This window comes from Microplitis mediator, chromosome 9 (assembly GCF_029852145.1).
Source record: "Microplitis mediator isolate UGA2020A chromosome 9, iyMicMedi2.1, whole genome shotgun sequence".
Taxonomy (NCBI): Eukaryota; Metazoa; Arthropoda; class Insecta; order Hymenoptera; family Braconidae; genus Microplitis; species Microplitis mediator.
The window spans coordinates 14,845,259-14,860,244 of record NC_079977.1 but is presented as its reverse complement, the minus strand read 5'-3'; the positions used below and the strand labels follow the sequence as shown (position 1 = coordinate 14,860,244).

The window sequence follows — 14,986 nt, the reverse complement described above, 5'->3', positions numbered from 1 at the left end:
AAGTTCATTAAGAACGCTGCAGAAATTTTAGTGCCGTTAAATAAACTACTGGAAGGACCGAAAATCAAAGGATCGCATTCTCCCAACTGGACAACTGATTTGCAAATCGCTTTTGATGCCACTAAACGATCTCTCGCTGATACAACACTTCTCGTGCAACCAAGAACCGACGTGGATTGGGCAATTTTTACCGATGAATCAGAAATCGGGATCGGTGCCGTCCTCCAGCAACGCATAAACAACGACTGGCAGCTGCTGGCTTTCTTTAGCCGGAAGTTACAGCCGTCGATCCAAAAATTGTCGACTTATAAACGAGAACTACACGCGATCTACGAAGCCGTGAGACATTTCCGGCATATTTTCGAGGGTAGACACGTAACGATCTACACAAATCACAAACCGCTCCAACACGCATTTAAACAGCGTACCGAGAGAGCTTCACCATGGCAATTCCGCCGTTTGGATTTCATCGGTCAATTTACGACTGACATTAGGCATGTGTCGGGCAACGACAATATTGTCGCTGACACACTGTCATGAGTCGAAGCAGTGTCTACTGCTATCACATCGGAAGAACTTGCCGATGCACAGAAGCAAGATCTCGAGCTTCAACAACTGCTGCAACAGACAACCGCGTTGCAGCTTCAACGAATCAATTTTGACAACGGTTTAGCATTGTACTGTGACATTGCGTCAGGTACGGTGCGACCATACGTTCCCGGACCGCTGAGGAAGAACGTGTTCGATTCAGTACACACGCTTGCTCACCCTGGAATCAAAGGATCATTGAAAATGACCTCTAAACGATAGTCTGGCCGTCGATTAATAAGGACTGTCGTGAATGGGCAAAATCCTGCATCGATTGCCAGAAAAATAAAATTCAGAGACACGTGTCATCGCCGATCGCCAGTTTTGAACCTCTAACTGAACGATTCAAACACATCCAAATCGACTTAGTGCCTTTAAAATATCAAAAGGCTTTAACCAGTGCTTAACGATCATCGACCGATTCACGAGGTTTCCTGAGGCTGTCCCGTTACCCAACAGAACCGCAGAGACGATAGCATATGCACTATCGCTGCACTGGATATCATGCCACAAAGTACCGAAACGCATAACTTCGGACCAAGGTCCGCAATTCGAATCGTCGTTATTCCAATCGTTAATGAAAATGTACGGAATAAAAAACCTACATACCACGCCGTATCACCTGCAAGCCAACGGTCTCGTCGAACGTTTACATCGTCAGCTGAAATTAGCACTTTTGTGTCATCAAGAGTCATGGTATGACGCATTACCAGCCGTTTTGCTCGGCTTACGCGCTGCCTGGAAAGACAACATACAGACGACACCGGCTAAATTAGTGTTCGGTGAGCAAATTCGTTTACCTGGTGAGTTACTCACTTCCAATAACAAAACTACACCTCATGACATCATCAACACATTAAAACGTCATTTTAATTCATTGGCACCAGCCGAAATGTCGCGTCACGGCAAGCATTCAGTTTTCTGTTTCAGGAACCTTAGTACTTGCAGCCACGAACTGGTACGGAATGACCAGGTTGGACCATCTTTCTCAGCGCCGTACGAAGGTCCATATCGTGTCATAACCCGACACGACAAATATTTCATCGTCGATTTTCGTGGACGACAAATCGCCATTTCTGTGGACAGATTAAAGCCGGTTTACGAGGCAAATTCAGTCGACACGGCGACGATGACAACAAACTCCCAGCCGATTAAGACAGCAACCAAGACCGAAAAACGCCGATTCCGGTTTAAAATTTAAAAATTTACACGATTTAATTTTTTTTTTTTTTTATATAAAAGTTTTTTTTTCTACAAAGTAATAATTCACCACTTTATTATACTCATTCATCGAATTATTTATTTATTCATATCATTTGTAAATATTCCATTACTTTAATTATCGTGTATTAAATTAAAAAAAAAAAATCAAAGGGAGTTCTGTAGCGTTGCTACTAGGTGACGCGATCGATAAAATTCGACAGTTTCCGTCGAACATCGATTTATTCATTTATCCATCTCTACCGCATTGGTGGACAATAAGGAATAGACCGTGGGATTGCACACACGCATCCAGGTTTCTTTTCTTTTTACTGTATACTTACAATTACTGTGTTACTTACGTTTATTTAAATTAAATATTTGTCTAAATCAGGGATAGGGAGTAGGAGTTTTGCTCTTTTTACGAAAAACTCCTCAAGCGAGTACTCTTGTGAATGAATAGCCCAAACTCACTCGCGAGCGATCCCCACTACTTCTCCATCTAGTTGCGCTCCGAGTGAGAGCGAAAGACATTTTTGGTATTTCGCTCCACTCAGTTTTTCGTCGACTCCTTAGAAATGCTCGACTCGCGAGTCGAGTGAGAGCAAGAACTCATGAAGTTACTCCTGAGAGGAGCGAGTCGTCTCAAGACGCTTGACCAAAAACTCCCCCCACTTTTGTTCTTCTCGAAGCTCTCTATACGGAGAGAGGTATCTGCTTTACCATAATGGAACGCCATATGCTAGCGCCCTCAACTTGTCGTCGTCATATATTTCAACTTCTTTCTCATGTTCTCATTATATTCGCAAAATTTTTTTTTCTTTTTTTGTATGAGCAATAATTTAATAATTTTTTAAGAAATCGATCCGACAATGTGTTTATCAATAATTTGCGAATTTCGTTAAATGGATAAATAACTTATCGTGTCAAGAACGATTATGCAACTAAAATTAATTTTTTTTTCTATCATTCATTTATTAAACTACTTATTCTATTATTAATATTATTATCAATAAAAAAAAACTTTTATAAAAAATCGACCCGACAATGAATAAATGAATCAGAATTTGCATTTGATTCATATATAAGTTGTCAAGACGATTTTTTTTTTATTATTCACTTACCGTAATGATACAAAAAAAAATAACTTTATTTTGAAAACGTTTTAACTCCTGCAGCAAGAAATTATTCTAGTCCTTATATTGAAAATTTGTGAAGGAGAAATAAAAAAAATCGACCAAAATTCGTATATACCATTCGATTCAGAATTTTGCGAGATGAATTTCTGTCGTTTAAAAAAAAGAATTTCCGTAAGAGTTAAAAATTCTTGAAAAAAAAATTTTTTTTCTTCAATAACTTTTTTACTAAGTGGGCTATCGAGCATAACTTGACTTCAAGAGGAGCATCTTTTCATCATCTACATGAATTTCTACATATATATGCAAACATATCAATAATTGTTATAATAATGGCTAATTGCTTATCAATTTTTGTTTTTGACAGTAAACATTAATAATAAAATAACTAAAAAATTTTTGAATGTTTTGATTTAAAAATCAGTACACATTTTTTATGATTCTTACTCTTTAAAATAAGAGCTTAGATGACTTAATCCAATAAATAGATAAATAAAAATAGTTTTTTTATTCGAAACTCTCAAAGTACATCATTTTACATCAAATGCTCTGTTTTTTCTTTGAATCACTTATAAACTCGTGATCACTAAAAAACTGAAGAAAACAAATTTTTATTTTGAAAAAAAAAAAAAAAATGTCCAACAAAAAATCATTCTCGTTGATAAGGAAATTCTGAAATGATATTATACTAATGGGTAATTCTCATGAAATCTCGAAATTACCTATCAATAAATTAATGAAAAATATTTGAATTAATTCATTTTCATTTGCTCTTCAATTTGTACTATTTATTTTACTAGAAGCGAAAAATATCGTAGTCCCTAGAATAAATAAGTTTTGACGATTTGAATGTGAGGGAATGATGATTATTTTTATTTTTCGTATGAAATCGTATAATTTATTTTTTAAATATATTTAGAAGTCTACTAGGTTATAATAACTTACAAATTATAAAGTAAAACTTATATTGCAACTTGAACATGACTGAAAGAATACTTATATCAATACTTTTTCTTATCGTAGTAGTAATCACAGTTCAATTAAAATAACAAACTATCAATATGAAATTACAAAAAATATTTTACTTCTCTAGAAATTTTTAAAATCTTTCAGTGAGATTCTTGAACATTGTTTTGAACAAAGTTCAGAAAATTATAACCTATAAATTTAGTATCCGATAGCTCTCAAGAATCAGTTTTAGATTACAATGTCTTCTCATCGATTCTAACCCGAAATACTTACAAATTTAGCTGATTTATTTCCTTCACCAAATAACATCCTCTTCTGATCAGTTTTGGGGGTTGAATCTTCTGTAAAATATCAGTCCAGGGATACAATTCTTCATCCTTGCGTATAGACTATCTCCAGGATTTGATTCCTTTTTCCATACATTTTACCAAAGCAGCATCTGCAGAAATTGACGTTATTTTTCCGGGATAAATTTCGTCATTCTACTTTGTGAGAATATGATCACCTATGTCGTAGGTTACATCGTTGAGGGAGTCGTCACCAATAGATAAATTCTTCAAAGGTTGTTTACCACCAGAGCGCGTTTGCATTTTTTGTTGATTTTGTTGAAGAACAGGTATTTTTTGAATATGAGTAGTATCCAAGGTGAAAATGACTACATTTTTTCACACATTTATAGCAAGAAAGGCTTCTAAACTCTAATTTATCACCGGTAAATGTAAATTGGCGTATTTTTTGAGTTCCACGGAATGCTGTGATAGTGTCTGATTGCTTGACTAGGTTTTCTATTTTTGAGATGTCAGTAGAAGTAACTTCAAACAATTTAATCGAAAGACATCTTGACAATAAAATATTTTTCAGTGAATTCAAATCTACGATGTCTTCACCTTCGGCTACAGCTTTGTCGGCAGTTCTTTTTAATGTACCACCTACGCCATCAGGTGCAACTTTGCCATGGCCTGGTTCTGAATAGTTCCTTGAAAAGAATGTTATGCCGGGAAATAAATCATTTATTTGGTGAGATACAACATGGAATATGAACTTATTTTTGTATTGATTCACTGGGCTATCACTCAGAATGTGAATTCTATCGATGTTTGAATTTTGACACTTAATCCATTCAAAAATTGGTGTCAAGTGAGCCCACACGGCCATAGAGTCGTGTCTATTATTCTCAGATAGAGAGCAAAAGGTGTGTGGTATAACAGTATCATTTTTACGTAAATATAAAACACCTGTATGAAGTGTAATTTGTTTTTTCGCCCCACCAAAAGGGACTGATTGTATCTCTTCGTTATATTTAGAACAATAATTTTCACTAAAGTCGATATGAATGAGAACTTCGTTCTCAGCCAAATTTTTTGTAAGTTCTAAAATGGTTTGATATCGATGAGCTATCGTGGTGACGTGCTGCAAAAACGAAGGTAATATTTCTTCTAATTTTTGTACTAGTTCTCTAATTGGTACCTTCATCTCCTTTTTACCAGGTTTACGTACAGTCTTCATTTTGTTATCTTTTTCATAAGACGTAGTTTCGTAAATCCACTGATAGAATGTTACTATTAGGTTTGGTTGTGGTAGATCATATTCTATAATTTTATGCTGACATCCTCCACATGCTCGAGTCAAACATGTTGTTAAATTGACGTCACATGTTATCGTAGACTAAAAATTTGTTAAGTTGCAGCTTGGCAGCGCTTTATTTTCATGCAACTTCATAATCATTAGTTGCATATTTGCATGTTTCATACATTGGCAGGTATTTCGGTCTTTAATGTTCGCCCAAGGTCGAAATCTGCAGAATGTAGCTAGGCTCACTTCATAGTCGACTGTAGCCAGAAATTTTTTGTGTAAATTTTTCATTGTGTCACCCAATAAACGTTTTAGTTTCACAGTTCCTTTTGATCTGATAAAATCTTTCTTACCTGGGCACATCCTGGAATTTTCATCTTTTCCTAAAAAATCTGCAACGTCTTGTTTAACTTTTATCCGTTGGGCATTTACTTTTCTACATCAACTCTTTTTGTACGTCTCATGTTTAAAAAATGGCTTTGATAAACTTAGTAACTTGTGTTTTTTTAGAAGATCTGGTTTTAAAATTTCGTAGTATTTTCTCTTATCACAATGTTTATTTAATCGAGTGTAGCTATTTTGGAGTTGTTTAGTAATGACTTCTGAGAAAATAAGCTTCTTTTTGACAATTTCCGGAACTTGAACATTCTTCAATAGTGCTGACACTTTAGCTTCAGGAAACGACAAAACTTTTTTAGTTTGCCGCTGACATCTCTTCCGAAATTTTTCTTTTTTTCGAGTTTCTTCTTTTAATTTTATTTCCAATTTAGCAATTTTAGCGTATTGTATTGCTCGATGCCTTCTTAGTTGCTTTCTTCTCTGAATAGCTATCATGCTTTGACGCTGAGTATTGTTTCCGATGAACAGGTTATGTCAAACTCTTACATCTTTTAACTTTTCGGTCTCTATAATTTTGACTATTTTTTTTCCAATTTTTTCTTGTTAGTCTTTTTTCTCTGGAACTCATGGTAGCTATTGGCAGGGTGTGGAGTATAGGGTGGGGACAATCGAATCGATTGTAGCGCCTGCAGTGGACGAAATACGCGTTAAATCGCACTTGTCTTGTGAATAGTTAAATAAAAGCAATGTTAAAAAATAAGGACAAGTAGTTGTTGTGTTGTTAATTGCAAAAATACTGACAGAAATAGTAATTGCAAGTTTTATACATTTCCATCCATGATATTCATGTTTGGCTAAAAATTATTACGGGGAATTTTTTAAATTACAAATTTTTAACCCAAAGTATTTTTAATTGTTGAGTTTTAAAATTTAAAATTACGAATAATTTAAATCACTTCAATTTCTTTACTTAATGCAAATTAACATTTTTAACTTTGAAAAAATTATAATTATAATTATTTTAACTCATTTGTTATTATGACTATTATTGTTGTTATTATTATTATTACAAGCTAACCTTATGTCGTTCAAAATATTATTTATTTTGTATTTATTAAAATTTTTTATACTTATTTTTTTCAGTACAATCTACTCTATATTTTTCCACCTTTCAAATGTGGTATCACACATATATTTCGCAATCTTTAAAAATTTTAATTATTTGTTTATAAAAACTTTCCGTATTCTCTCTGTGCTTTTTGAGGATGATTTAATGCGGTCGACAGATGTCGTTTTCGTCGCGCACCTTGCCAATAGATTTAACTTGGCCTTTCTGTTTTTTCTTCAGATATTTAGCTCTTTCTTTCTCACGAAGTTTTTCTCACTTAGCTGGATCAGATTTCATTTTCTCTCGACGCTTTTTATCGTATTCTTTCTTCTTTAATTTTTCTTCAGCATCAGACAACTTTTTACTTCTTACCATTGTTAGGCTCTGAAATAAGGCAAAATGGTAATTAAAAAGTGTCTATAAGCAAAGATGTACGAAAACCGAGTCGATCTAGTCAAACAAAAAATGATTCTTATGGTTTTGATCATCGATATTTCAGATACCAATGATCGCACAGTAAATTAGTGGGTGGCGTTAAAACTTGAATAAATTCCTTACAAGACTGTTTCATCATTTATTGTAAAAAATTTTTTATTTATGTTTAACATCCATTCGAAGTGAGTACAAAAAAATGCCTTTTTTGGTTTTTTAGTAAATCAACAGCTTCTCTGCAAATATCAATGAAAAGACTGATGTTGCCAGAGACATTTTTAGCTTAATGTATCCACAATAACCCTGTAAATGTTAAAATTGATCTATCCAACCGTTTTTCGGGAGAGATCGATCAATGTCCCGAGTCGAAAAATAATTCAATAAATAAGTGTTGCTAAACAATCAAAAGAACAAGTTTTGTTCCTTAAATTGTGCAATCATCATGAAAATGAAAAAATAATTTTTTTTCGACTTTTCTTCCATTTTTGCGTCAGTCACTCCGTGAATGTGAGGAAAAGAAAAATAAAATTTCCGAAAGAGTTAAAGAAAAAAAAAATTGAAACTTTTTTTTTGTGTTGGAAATTTTTTTTGTCACCATAATATAACCATTTTTGTCACCACGATTGCACCTATAATTCATGTCGGATCTTAATGAAATTTTCTACACTTATGCTATGAGTATTATCTCAGTCACTCTTGATTGAGATTTTCATAATTTTTTCGAAAAAATTAGTTTTTATTCCCTTTCGAAGTTTATATAACTTCAAAACTAAAACTCATAGACAATTTCCGTAGATGTAATCTTGAAACTTCTTTATCAAGCTCTAATTTTTGTCCTTAAATTCGAGGTTTCTACTATATCTTCCAATAACAATAGACTTGAAAGTTTGGACAGAATAGTCCTTAATAATTTTTATAACTAAATGTAATTGTATAACTCACTGATCTCAATCACGGTGGTTACAACTAATATAGATCTCAGTTTCAGTATCGATATTTTAAAACCCGTGGATAGAAATCATCGAATTTTCAAGGTAAAATAATCAATTTTAGTTTGGAATAACTATACATATTAAATTTAAAAAAAATTTATTCTACAGTTGGTCTTTCCTACAGACACTTTACCGCAGTGAAATATATAAACAATGTCAGATTTATTTTCATTATTATCCGCTTTGTAATAAAGCGCTCCAAGAATTGGATTGATCGTTTCTATATTATAAAATACCATCTTGGATTTTTATTTTGATAGTAAATTTGTTTTTTTTATTAATGTTATTAGAACAAGTCATATTTTCGATCTGTTCTATCCTCTGGGACTAGTTGTAGCTATTTTTACGTACAATTCTATGAAAGGTACCCTAAAGTCTAGTTTTTTAATAGCTTGGTTAATTATGTAGTTCATTACTATATTAGCCAAATACGAAGTAACTGGATTGTCCATTCTAGAGCCATCTATCTTTAGGTATATCTTATTTTAAAAGCAAAATAGCTCGAATCAAAACAGAATTTCACTAACATAATGAGTGCCTCTTTCTTCATTCTTATTGTTTCGGATATGTCATTCCAGTCTTCATTGATGATATTATTCAATTGTTCTTTTAATCTGTTCGTGGATAGTGGTGTCACTTCGAATGAGAAGAGTACATGGCCAGCCAGAACCTTGACGTATTTAAATTTCATTCCCAACCCGAAAAAGTTTTCTACGCTCCGTTTAATTTCTGATGTTTATATTAAGAGAACTAGATTTAAAAACGCTGCCCATTTGTACCTAGGTGATCCTATGCAGTTCTAATGAACTCCATTTTCCCTTTATGTTCTACATTTATATATCTGAGCTTATTAGATTGCCGCAAATTAAATTAAGACCTGTCAATGCATGCATAACTTATAACAACTACATAAGTTTGATCAACAAATGTATATTTATTTTTTAATGTTTCATTCACATTTCAACCCATTTAAAAGGGCTTTGTAGCAATCAATTATGCTCAGTTATATTCAAATAGAATAAAGACTTTGAAAAAATTTGGTTCAATAGTTTATAAGTGAATTTATTTTCGACATTGACCTAATTTAAGTACCGATAAATTTATTTACAAGCTGCAAGAAAAATTGGTTTTTTGGTTCAAAATAGATGAAACCGATCACTTTGAGGCTTTTTAAAAAATTGTTATTATCAATAGCAGAATGATCAAGTAATAACTCGAAGTTTATTATTACATAAAGGGATCACACACATAGTCTGTCGTGCTTAGGAAAAGGACAGTAACTTCACTCACTGCTTTGCTGTTTAACTTTTGTTAAAATAACATTGATAAGATAGAAAAGCAGTAAGTGAACTTACTGCCCCTTTCCTTAGCTCGGCAGTACGATAGTTGGTACGAACCAAAGATCATCATGATTTTGATTTATTTTATTTCACTATAGACACGTCTAAAAATTAGTGTAATGGTGATGGAAATATTAAGCTAAGCAGAGTTGATAAACTTTTTTATTTTCGTACTTGTGAAATTAATGAATAAGTGTAAATCGTTTTATTGATTTGAAGTAATCTGTTGCGGTGGGCAAAAATAATAGATATGTCCATTGACGCATTAATTATATACAACGGTAAAAATTGATAGTAGTTTTGATCATATATATATATACAGAAAGAAAATAATAAGAAAGATAGAAGAGATGAGAGTACATGAGGTTGCACAAAAACATTGGTGGTTGTGGCTCAGTCACGAGAAATTATGGCTCTTGTCACGGCTGTTCATTTGTAGATGGAGTTTTTGTTCCCTAAGGAGGCTGCCCCAATCACGAACCGCGGAAATTGCAGCTCCGGCAACCCTCCTTCGTGCATCACTATCGTTTCCTCTGCGCACTACTTTCCACCCCCCAACTGACCTCCCACTGTATACCATCCTCATCTTTTTGTAACACTCCTACCACCATTCTACATTCCCGTCGTACGATCATCCTCAAACCACTCTTAAGTCTTCTTTTTTATCAATGTCTTTTCTCTTTCTCTTTTTTTTATCACGCGTCATTTTATTTGTTGCGCATTTGTGAAGATTTCTCTGATAGTATTTGTTCCTGGGCGTTTCATTCCTATCTTTTTGTATGAATCGGATTGCAATTAAAGAATTGAGATTAATATTGCACTGGAATTAATACTCTTAGATTGTTATGTTAAAGTAAATTGCTAAGCTTACTAAAGTATTTGAGAATAATTATGTGGAAAATTGGGGCTCGCAAAAATTGTCAAAGTTATAAACAATTCAGTGAAAAAAAAAGTGATTTAGTTTTTTGCAAATATTTTAAAAACTATTTGAGATATCCAAAATCTGAAAAAAGATTCTTAAAGAGTGTTGGATTCTCTGTACAATAATCAATCTTCATTATTATATATACTTTATTTAATTATTTCTCTATACTAATTATTCTGTTCGAAATATTATTTCGAACACTGTTGAATTTAAGTCGTAGTATATATATTTAAGTTGAGTTCAAAATATGTATATGTTTACTTAAGGAAAAGAAAGCTAGCATGGATCAAATTTTATGACCTTAGGTACGAGACATTCCAAGTAAATGCAAGGCAATATGTTTTTCTTCATTTGCACTCATATATATATATATATATATAGGGGAGGGAGGGGCAAAAGGGGGTACTTAAGGAAATACCAAGTTTTCGAGGACTCAAATACGCTAAATCTTTTTTTTTAATGATATTCAAAATAAATAGAAAAAATTTTCAGTTACCGTTGAAAAAAAAAATTTTTCATTTCTGCGAGCAAAGTGGGGTACCCCCGAAAAAAGGTAAAAAAAAAAAATTTCTGGATTTTAAACGAATTTGATCAAGTTGAATTTTTTTAAAAGTAATTTACATGAAGAACAATTATATTTTACGTGTTTATTGAAAGAAGAAAAAAAATTTTTAATAGTTTTTATCATAAAACAAACGTCATTAATATTTTTCAACTGACAATTGATTTTTGAAAAAGTTTTAAAAAAAAATTCAAAGTATCGCTTAATTATATTTACAGAAGTGATTTTGGAATGTTTAAAAACCATTTAAAACATAAAGTTTTTTTTTATCAAATTTTGGGGGTACCCCGTTTTGCCTACCCTACCCCCTTTTGCCCCCCTTCCCCTGTATATATATATATATATTAGGGTGCTTCATTTCGGAGCCAGATCTTTCTTTTCAAGTGCATGTGGAAAAAACCATAGTTCAACACGAAAAAGAAATTTTCGCGCATGAAAAATAATTCTATGTCGATAACAGACCTAGCTCATTGAAAAATTCGATTTTCACATTTAAATAACATAAGAAAATTTTTTTTTTTAGCTTTAACTATTTTTAACCTCGTTAACAAATCAATAGATCAAATAGACTAATACATATTTTGTAGGAAATTGAACGTTCTACAAAAAGGTCTCTAATCATTTTTCGATAAATCCATCTGTTTTAAAGTTATTAGAGCTTGACGTAAAATTAGAGATCGTTTTACATTTCCGGTGAAACTATCAGACATATCACAAAATGTTATAGAATCTTTTTTGTTGACAATTTTATTCTCTACATATTATGAGAAGTAAAGATTCTTCAAATTCCGCATTGTGTTCTAGTTATTTTCGTTTTAATTTCAAGCTCTGAAAAAAGTGGTTCTTATCGATTTCAAGAGCTCGACATTGAAATGAAAATAACTAGAAAACAATGTGGAATTTGAAAAAACATTACTGATAATAATTTGTAGAGAATAAAATTGTCAACAAAAAAAACCTCATAAAATTTTGTGATAAGTCTGATAGTTTCACCGGAAAAGTAAAAAAGTCTCCAACTTTACTTCGAGCTCTAATAACTTTCGAACAGATGGATTTATCGAAAAATGATAAGAGATCTTTTCTGTAGAGCGTTAAAGTTTCTACAAAAATAGGTATTAGTCTATTCGATCCATTGATTTGTTAACGAGTTTTAAAAATAAAATACTTAAAGCTAAAAAAAAAATTTTTCCCATGTTATTTAAATAGGAAAATCGAATTTTTCAACGAGCTAGGTCTGTAATCGACATAGAATTTTTTTTCTGTTGAACTATGGCTTTTTCTACATGCACTTAGAAAAAAAAATTTGGCTCCAAACTGAAGCACTTTAATATATATATATATATTAGGATGGCGCAACAAAACCGACTATTTTATTTTTTCGATCTCGCATGAAAATTTGTTGGCTTACGATGTTTTAAGAAGCCTCTTCAAAAATCAGCTCAATAAAAAACTTTCAAGAGGTCGCTCACGAATTTCGAAAATATCAAAAATAATCGAAATTCGGATTTTTATTTCTAAATTTTTTTCTTTCTCGTGGCAGCAATAGTTTATATTTGTGAAATCTTGACTACGCTGAGAATTTCAGCCCAAAATTTGAATATTTAAACCTCGCTCAAGAATTTTGAATGTTTTGAAGTGCTTGCTTTTGGACGTTTTCGAGCGACCCTTAAATATTAATAATAAAGCTTCTCGATTTTTCCACCATCAATTTGCATAACAATGAATGAAAATGTAACCCGACGAAAAGAAATACTAAGTTATTTACATACTTTTTTATTTTTTGATTCAATTTGTAGGTTTTTTCGCTTATTCAAAACTTACTAAATTTTATTGTTTAAGACTGTCCTGTATATTATTGGTTATGCAACAGTTATATTTTACTGAAATGGGAATAATTAAGAGATAAAAAAATACAAAAACTAATTCAAACTATTAGTTAAGTATTATTAGTTTATATTCACAATTCTTGAGTGCCGTTTAAATATTTAGATTTTAGGCTGAAATTTTCAGCAGTCATGATTTTACAAATATAAAATATTACTGCCACGAGATAGAAAAAATTTAGAAATAAAAATCTGAATTTCGATCATTTTTGATATTTTCAAAATTCGTAAGCGACCTCTTGAAAATTTTCATGCTAGATCGAAAAAAAAAAGTCGGTTTTTTTGTGCCACCCTAATATATATACACTTATCCAAAAAATTAAAGGAACAAAAAAATTTTATAAATTTTTTAGTGATTTTTGGTAGGCTGTATTTTCGTGAAAAATGATCGTATCGAAAAAACAAAAAAAGCAAATTGAAGCTTAAAATCTCTAGTTTGAAGATCTTCCAGCAAAATATTTTTTCGAGCCACGGTTTTTGCGGAATCATAAAAAGAAGGTCGAGACAAAATTTTTCTAAATTTTTTGGTTTTGTTTTCAAGGTCTACGGGGCCGGGAAAAATTTTTTTTAAAAAAACGAATTTATTTCTCGCTTAGGAAATTTATTCAGCTACAATTTACTTTTGCACACCTCAAGCGCGAAAGCGCTAGGGGTGCTTTACTGACGGTTCTTCCTCGTTGACAATTTTTTTTTTGTTTCTCTATACGTCAATTTGCTGCTGAGATATCAGCCTTCAAATGAAAAAGGATCCTTTTGTCTTTTATTATTGATATCTCAGCAAATAATGGCCGCACACTAATTTAAAGGATAGTTTAAGAAACTTGAATAAATTCACTACAAGCTCCATTTTCAATTTTTTCAAAAAAAATTTTTTTTTTATCCGTGATATCTATTTGAAAAACCCTTAAATAATGGCCAATTTCTGGTTTTTTAGTCGACTCATCGCTACTCCGCAAATATTGATAAAAAAAATAATGTTGCCAGGTAATTTTACAGCTTAATGTACCCTCAAAAACCCTGAAATTCTTTTTCGGATTTTCTTTCATTTTTGTGTTATTTATTCAGTAATGTAAGGTAAAAAAAAAAAAATATTTTCTCGTCAAATATTCGGAAATTATTGGTTCCAGCAACTATTCTCCCACTCATTGACTATTGCATTGTAGTTTTAACTGATTCGTCGAGTGAAAACGATATCAAGCTCTAACGAGCAGTGAATAACGGCATTAGATTTATTTACAATCTTAAGAAAGATGAGCACATCACTCCATATCGTCGTACTCTTGGGTGGCTATCAATAAAATCAAGAAGAGTGTATTATATGGCTTGTTATTTCTACAGATTATTAGAATCTGGAAAACCTATTTATCTACGTGAGCTATTCATCGATGATAATGATACAAGACATTCTGAAAGACTAGCTATTAAAAAGAATAATGTAGATTTTAAAATGCCATACTTTTCTACTGTACTATACGAGCAATCATTTTTTGTGTCAATTGTCCGTCGTTGGCAAGAGTTACCCTTAGATCTGATTAAATCTAAATCTAAAATATTTTGCTGGAAGATCTTTAAACTAGAGATTTTAAGCTTCAATTTTCTTTTTTTGTTTTTTTGATACGATCATTTTTCACGAAAATACAGCCTTCCAAAAATCACTAAAAAATTTATAAAATTTTTTTGTTCCTTTAATTTTTTGGATAAGTGTATTAGACTGGGCCAAATAAATCGACTATCTCTTTTTTTTTCTTCGATACTGTGAAAATATTATTCCTGATGACAAAAAAAAAATTATTGTGCAAATTTGAGCCCTTAATAGTGATATTAAGAGGCGTATCGTTACGACTTTTAGTTTTTTGACAGAAATTACATTTTTTACCCAAAACTTGTAAATCATCTATCTGAAAAATTTGAGCAATGTTTATTCTCAACGGAAATTGAAT

At 31.9% G+C, this 14,986-nt stretch overlaps 1 protein-coding gene across 1 annotated transcript; it reads left to right on the top strand.

Moving 5' to 3' along the window:
• The first annotated feature begins 1,171 nt into the window (after positions 1 to 1,171).
• Positions 1,172 to 1,789, top strand: LOC130674189 (uncharacterized). The gene has a single exon (XM_057479459.1). It carries the CDS (start codon positions 1,172 to 1,174, stop codon positions 1,787 to 1,789), a length of 618 nt encoding a protein of 205 aa, XP_057335442.1.
• The last annotated feature ends 13,197 nt before the right edge of the window (positions 1,790 to 14,986 follow it).

Excerpts from the sequence above, each read along its gene's own strand:
- LOC130674189 (XM_057479459.1), top strand. The coding sequence starts at position 1,172 with ATGTACGGAATAAAAAACCTACATACCACGCCGTATCACCTGCAAGCC.